Source organism: Physeter macrocephalus, unplaced genomic scaffold (assembly GCF_002837175.3).
Source record: "Physeter macrocephalus isolate SW-GA unplaced genomic scaffold, ASM283717v5 random_191, whole genome shotgun sequence".
NCBI classification, from domain to species: Eukaryota; Metazoa; Chordata; class Mammalia; order Artiodactyla; family Physeteridae; genus Physeter; species Physeter macrocephalus.
The window spans coordinates 58,609-66,302 of NW_021145469.1; the positions used below are offsets into that span (position 1 = coordinate 58,609).

The window sequence follows — 7,694 nt, forward strand, 5'->3', positions numbered from 1 at the left end:
CTTTGTTTTTCTCTTTGATTCTGCCCCAATCTTGAGGTGACCCTGTGTGACCTCTCCTTGCCTCCTCAGATTGGAAGAGATACTCACTTTCCCCCCTCACAGCTACCAAGCCCTGGGGGAGGGGTGCTTTTCAAGGCTATAGGGCTGAGTGGTTCCCTTTTGCCTCCCCTTCCTAATAATAAGGCTCCTCTGGAGGGCCCCCAAAAGAGCTTAGGGGAGGAGCCCCGGTGGGTCGCTTCTCCAAAATGGGAGCTGTTGTTCCCTATGAGAGGTACTGTGTAAGGGGACAGGACTCCTGGAGTTACGGGGTTGCTGGGATGTGTTAAAGATCTGGAAACCTCGGGAAGTGGTGGCTCTAAGGAAGTGAGCTGCCCCCTTCCCCACAACCGAGACCGGGGGGCGGCGCGGGGCAGATTGGCGGCGAGGTTTGAGCACGTGGGAGTGGGTTTGCTCTGGCCTCTGACTTCAGGGCTGCGTGGGGGGAGGGGGGCAGGAGGAGCAGTAGGTAAGAGGGCAGAGAGGGGAAAGGGGGTGAAAGTTAATGGGGCTGGGCCTCTGGGAGTGTCAGGTGAGATTAGTCACCCATTTCTGGATTTGCGAGGACTTCGGGACACATGGGGCTTGGGAAGACCCCTATCGACATCCCGGAAAGCCTCCCTGAGCTCCGTTTCAGGATTTGGTCCCGGGAAGCCCCCTACCAGACATCCCCCGCTGGGGCGGGACAAGACCGGTTGCTGTGGCTCCAGGGGCGGTGGCCCCACGGCTGCTCCAATCACCACCAAGCCGGGGGTTGGGGGCGTGGACGAGCCCTGGAAAAGTTAAGGCGGATTCCGTAGGCGGGGCGGGCGGGGGAGTCCAGGGGCGCAGCCTTGCCGGGAAGCTGGTTCGCAGTCCGCGCAGGAGGCGTTGGATGTGTCGGGGCTGAGAGCTCAGGAGTCCAAGGGACGGATCCGGACCTAGCCGGCCCGCCAGGCCATGGCGCCCTCTGGGCTCCTCGTGACCGGCGCCTCCTTCGCCGCCTTCCGGGGGCTGCACTGGGGGCTGCAGCTTCTGCCCACGCCGGGATCTGCTGCCCAGGACCGTTGGAAGTGGCGGAACATCTGTGTCTCCCTGGTTCACAGCCTGCTTACGGGGGCCGGGGCGCTGCTCGGGTGCGGGGCTTAGAGGTTTGGGAGGCACCGTGGTGAGGGTGAGAGAGAGGGGTGGAAGGCTGAGATTAGAAGACCCGGCGGCACCTTTAGAATCAATGTGAGGCCTCGAGGGTCTGAGACTGGGGTGGGGATGTGGACGGGTGGGCGGTGTGGATACGTCCACGGCGGGAGAATAAGATCTGGGTCTGCACAGACGCTGACCATGGCTCCCCCGTCTCCTCCAGGCTGTCGCTGTACCCTCAGATGGCCGCCGACCCGATTCATGGCCACCCACCCTGGGCCCTGGTGCTGGTGGCTATATCTGTGGGTGAGTCTGCAGGGAAGGCCCGACCAGTTTGGGGTGGGGGGCAACCTTCCAATGGTAATTCCGGGTCTCCTTCCCCGGCCCGGCCCGCGATGGGGTTAAATGTTTCTGGCGGCTTTACTGGGAGAAACTCAAGAGCTGGGAAAAGGAGGGAGTGGATATTCCTCTCCAGACTGTACACTGGCTTGGGGGAAGCCTAACACCACCCTCCCCTCCTTGCCCCCAGGTTATTTCCTGGCCGATGGAGCGGACATGCTGTGGAACCAGACGTTGGACCAGGCCCGGGAACTTCTTTGTCACCATTTGGTGGTGAGACTTGGGGAGAGGCAAGACAGGAAAGGAGGGATGCCTAGCCTGGGGTCCCCAATCTCTCACCAATTTTCTGTCCTATGACTTCCCAGAGAGCCTGAGCCCTGCTGGGGCTTGATCCTCCCAACCTTAGGCTGAATTGGGGGGGCGGGGATTGACTGCTGGCTACTGCTGGGAGTCTGAGCACTGTCTATGGAGATTGTATTCCCACAGGTGTGGGAAACGTTGACTGTGGAGCTTTTCCGAGAAGAGGGAGCCCCAGTATAGGGCGTGGGGATAGGGTGTGAAAGCACAGGAATGCAAATGAAGGGGGTGGGGTTCCGTGCAGATGCTGCAGCTCCGGGGCAGAGAGCGTAGGCACCAAAGCTGCTTCAATTCTATGGAAGGGTTGTTTCAAGCCCATTCAGGCCCCTACCATAAGGGTAAGCATAAGGTTGGGTTTCGGGGAGGGGTGCCACAAAATGCTTGGGAGCCCCTCTCAAGGACTGGGATATTGGAACATGATGGGTGGTAGGTCATGGAAGGTCCTCTGACCTCTGACCTTGGCTCCCCAGGTAGTGAGCTGCCTCAGCACCGCCATTCTCTCTGGCCACTATGTGGGCTTCTCTGTGGTGTCTCTGCTCCTGGAGCTGAACTCCACCTGCCTGCACCTACGAAAGCTGCTGCTGCTTTCTCGCCAGGCCCCATCCCTGGCCTTCAGTGTGACCAGCTGGGCCACCCTGGTTACCCTGGCCCTCTTCCGCCTGGTTCCGCTGGGATGGATGAGTCTGTGGCTGATCCGGCAACACCACCAGGTACCTATTGCTCTGGTCATCCTTGGTGGAACTGGACTGGTCACTGTAGGTGCTACGAGCATCACACTGGGTGTCCGCATTTTGGTCAGTGATGTCCTGCGGTCTCGGCCCCGCCCATCCATCCCTGAGCACAAGGAAACCCTGGGCACCAGGACATGTTGCGATGGTGAGCCTGTCACCAGGGATGATTTTACTCTCAGCCTGAAAGACTAAAGAGAAGCCTCAGGCTCCTCCTCTGCCAGTCCTGGGAGAGGTAGGACCAGGACAAGGAGATGGTGGTCTTCAAAGCACTGTCGCCCAGGGGTAAGGCCTGGACTGGGTTTTCAGTATGTCAGTTCCTCTTCCAGCTTACTCCTGCATTCCTAGGATCTGAGAAGAAATGCTAATATTCATGGGTGGGTGGGAACCTGGGCTGTTGTTCACTGAATCCCATCATCAGATGACCGCCCTTTCCAGCAAACTAACTCCAGAGGTATAGCCTGTGTTACCAATAAAGGGTGGCAGGAGGCGTGAAGCTGGATGAAACTGCCAACGGGAACAGAGACCCTTCGCTTTAGCACAGGAACGGATGACGAAAGATGAACTCCTACTAGGATCAGAGAGAGATCTAGTACCAAAGGGGTGGGATCGGAGAGAAGAGAGACCTCACCTATGACCAAATTATGGCAGAGGGAGGAGGGCACAACAGGTGAACAGGTGCTATGCGTAGCCAGTAGGGACGGACATAACGGTTGCCAAGAGACCGAAGAAATTGGACCACAACAATGGCTGGTGATATTTCTGGTTCTCAGAGTCACACCACTATTCTGTTTGTACTTCACCCTAGTCCTACCGTGTCCAGCATGTTCCTTTTGCTTTTTTTAAGTGTCTTCTGACCTTTTCAAAGAAAATGCAGATTCTTAAAGGAAAGAGCACAGGGCTAGGTCTGTCTTCTCAGGACTGTACTGAAGTCCAGAGCCATAGCAGGAACTCAACCACCCATTCTGGGTGCCCAGTGTAGGGTCTTCCCAGGGCCAGGCTTTCATGGAAGAACGAGGGCAGAGGCAGAAGCAGATGAGGTACGGCTTCCACTCGGCTGCAGAGGAATTAAGGAATATCTGACTCTCTTCTGGGATTCATTTGCAAGCTCCCCTTTCTCCCCTGCTGCTTTACTGCATTTTTTTCTGTTGCGCAAGACCCCTCCCTTCTTCAGGCAGAACATCCAGGTTATGGGAAGTGTAAGCAGATTAAACTTGCTATTCTACTAAACAATGGACAGAAATAGATAACCCTTAATTATCCACAGAAAAGATACATGAGCAAAAGCCAAGAGACAGGAAGATGAACGCCTAAAGCGGAGCTGGAGAGAGACAAAGGGAATGAAAGAAACACATATACAGATTGAAGGACAGATAGAAAGAAAAAGATTTGCTGCAGAGAAGACACAGAGACGAAGAGAGATGGAGGGCAAGACAGAATCCTTGGCAGAAATAGAGAAAGTCTGTTATAGATGCGGAGAAGAACGAAAATCATAGAATTGGTTAAATGGTCATAAAGAGGACAAGCAAAATGGAAATAAAGGCTGACAGGAAGGGATCCCAAAGGTGGAAGGTACAGATAGTCTAGACAGTGAAACAGGGAGAGTGAGTGGCAAGGAGGAACCACCAGACTCCCGGGAGACAGAGGTAATAGTGGCTGATAGATTAACAGAGGGAGACGAGAGAGAGGTGGAAATAGAGATGAGGGGGATGAGTCAGGGGAGCTGAGAAGCAGAGGAACAGAAGGTGGAGGAGGCAGTCAATGGACAGATTCATTGACAGAAAAAGCAGGCAATATGTTGAGTTGGAGACGGGCAGAAAGACAAAGGACAAACAGCTACAGTGCACAACACAGAGACAGGGGTTGACAGGAACTGAGAGGCAGAGACTGGTAGGACGATGAGAAGTAAGAATCGGGGATGTGAAATGACAGAAGAATAAGCAAAGGGACTGAAGAGAAGCACAGAAAACGGGGGCGGGGGAGGGCAGAATGATGAAATAAACATCCAGAGGAAGGAACAAGGAAAAGGAGGGCGCACAGAGATGGAGAGGGGAAAAACCATCGTAGAGACGGGATAAAAGAGAGAGAGGGATTGTGAGATATCCCCATCAGAGAGTCATTAAAACCAAAGCACAAAGGGCGAAAATGATGAACAGAGACTGAGGAGAAACTGCGACAGTTGGAAGTGAACGCAGGCAGAAAACAAGAGCAGAGGGTTTGAAAGTAATCAGGCGAAAACCAGAGATGCAAAGGTGTGGAAGTTGAGGTAGAGGAACAAAGCAGAATTCTGTCAGAGTTTGTCCTTAACAGAAGAAGTATCTTCAAACCTCAATTTGCTATTTTAACCAAACGCCTTGATTGATGAAAACATTGTTTGCAGCTTTCGAAGAAAAAGAAATGTGACAAACCCATGGGAGGAATCTGTTCCCTATGTGTTCATGTCAATATTGATTCATTCCCAGCCCTACACCTTTTCTTTTGCCACTGCCATGAATTCATGGTCCAAGTGAGTTCCCTTCTTGGGAAAACTTGGTAGTACCTACGAAGGGTGCCCAAGAACTTGACCATTAGGGAAATATGACTATTTCTATGGGTTAACTGGTAAAACCCATACAGGAAGGGATTAGCTACCTGTGCAGGTAGGACATAAGTGGACACTTGAAGAATTGGGGATCACACACAAATTTCCATCATGGAGACCCAGTGAAACTTCAGGAAGGCAGGACTGGGATCGTGATTATAATTAAGTGGACATCTCATCAACTGGACCAGTTATAGAGGGTGGACCAGATCTCAGAGATGAGATGATGGGAATCAAAGAGCAATAGTCAACTGGGAGCCTGGAAAAGAGAAGCTCAAAACTGCAGAGGTTGGCAGATGCTGTATTTGGTACAATGAGTTGGGTCACCACGGTGGTGCTCTGTCAGACCTCACCATGGACCAGTGAAGTGGTCCTCAAGACTGATTCCATCCATGCCTACTGAGCTACTGGCTAATGAATTCTGTCTTCTGGCACAGGGGAGGGGCTTTCCTGGATGGGAGACGTTGGTATTTTATGGTCTCAGAACACTATCCTGATCAAAAATTAATAAATTGCTATACAAATAGTAACATCAGTCTTTTGTGAGTACGGTTCTTTGAGTCACTTTTTTGGCTCCAGTGGCACCCTAGTTTATAATGCATGCTGGATCATGGAAGATCCAGCATTTGCTGTGAGAAGATCTCTTGGCACTAACTCTTTGACCTACAAAGCCCTAAAGTGGGGACTTCCCTCGTGGCACAGTGGTTAAGAATCTGCCTGCCAATGCAGGAGGCAGGGGTTCAAGCCCTGGTCCGGGAAGATCACACATGCTGCAGAGCAGCTAAGCCTGTGAGCCACAACTACTGAGCCTGCGCTCTAGAGCCCATGAGCCACAGCTACTGAGCCCATGCGCCACAGCTACTGAAGCCCGTGCGCCTAGAGCCCAAGCTCTGCAACAAAGAGAAGCCACCGCAATGAGAAGCCCGCGCACCACAACAAAGAATGGCCCCCGCTCGCCGCAACTAAAGAGAAAGGCCGCACGCAGCAACGAAGACCCAATGCGGCAAAAAATAAATAAATAAATAAATAAATAAATGTATTTTTTTAAAAAGCCCTGAAGTGTTCTAAGATCCTCTGCTATGAAAAAACAAATCAAATGTATTCAGTAGAATGGATTTAGAGCAAGAGAATGGATTCAGACATTAGAGTGATTCTCAAATGCCAAGAGTTGAACCCAAAAGAAGCTTTTAGCTACATTTATCTTGAGCTAACAAGAAAATTAGGGAATTCCCTGGCGGTCCAGTGGTTAGGACTCCCGCGCTTTCAATGCCGAGGGCGAGGGCTGGATCCCTGGTCAGGGAACTAAGATTCCCGCAAGCCAAGCGGTGTGGCCAGAAAAAAAAGAAAGTCTTTTTTCTGTTCTAAACAGAAATCTCCATAACTGAATTGTCAAAGCATTGTTGTATATCAAATCTGTGTTTGTTCAGCTGAAGATTAGGAGCCCTCACTCTACAAGAGATTACACAAGGAAAGTTATTCTTTAAAGAACTGTTCCTTTATTGAAGGAAAGTATTTGTTTAGAATCTTTAACTTAAAGTCATAGCATCCTAGGCTGAACATGTGTTGTGCTCCTACCTCATGAGGTACTTCTGGATACCTTCTCTCATTTAATCCCACACAATAGAGACGCATCCTATTTTTCAGATGAGGAAACCAAGGTAATTTCCTCAGGATTACCTAGCTAGTTAGTGACAGGGCCTGGACTTAAGACTATATGTATGTTTATTTTCTATGATAGCACCTGTGTCCAACATCTGCTATTTTTACCGGCCTAGCTCCTCTATCACTCCCCCTTCAAAGGGCATGTGACTCAGGCGCAGCCAATCAGAGCACCATATCCTCTTTCCCTGAGATGAGCTCATGACTTAAGCAAAGCTATGAGTTTCAGCACCTTGCCTTCTGCTACAACTTTTGGCTGAGTTGCACCGTGTGCTAACATCGCTAAGCCAGTAGGTTGATGTAAGACAGCTTCCCTGGGCATGAAGCCAAGACAGAAAAAGAGGATTCAAATATGGAGAGAGATTTCTAGCATCATTTAAATATCTGGATCAAACTCTGCCTGAAGCGAGAACTTCCCCTGGACCATTCAGTTACACAATTCAAACAACTCCCAGATTCGGACTTCCCTGGTGGCACAGTGGTTAAGAATCCGCCTGCCAATGCAGAGGGCATGCGTTCGAGCCCTGGTCCGGGAAGATCCCACATGCCGTGGAACAACTAAGCCCGTGTGCCACAACTAAGCTCTAGCCTGTGCTCTGGAGCCCAAGAGCCACAACTACTGAAGCCCGTGCGCGTAGAGCCCGTGCGCCACAACAAGAGAAGCCACCGCAGTGAGAAGCCCGCGCACCGCAACAAAGAGTACCCCCCTCTCGCCGCAACTAGAGAAAAGCCCGCGCGCAGCAACGAAGACCCAACGCAGCCATAAATAAATAAATAAATAAATAAATAAATAACTCCCAGATTTGCTTGAGTATGAGTTAATTTTTTTCGCTTGTAACAGTGAGTCTTTATTAATACATCACCTTCAAGATTATCTT

At 51.2% G+C, this 7,694-nt stretch overlaps 1 protein-coding gene across 1 annotated transcript; it reads left to right on the top strand.

Annotated features, from left to right (window-relative positions):
* Positions 1-922: 922 nt before the first annotated feature.
* Positions 923-5,860, top strand: TLCD2 (TLC domain containing 2). The gene is made up of 4 exons (XM_007123541.3): positions 923-1,151; positions 1,376-1,458; positions 1,682-1,764; positions 2,319-5,860. Exons 1-4 carry the CDS (start codon positions 976-978, stop codon positions 2,769-2,771), a joined length of 795 nt encoding a protein of 264 aa, XP_007123603.1. The 5' UTR covers positions 923-975; the 3' UTR covers positions 2,772-5,860.
* Positions 5,861-7,694: the final 1,834 nt, after the last annotated feature.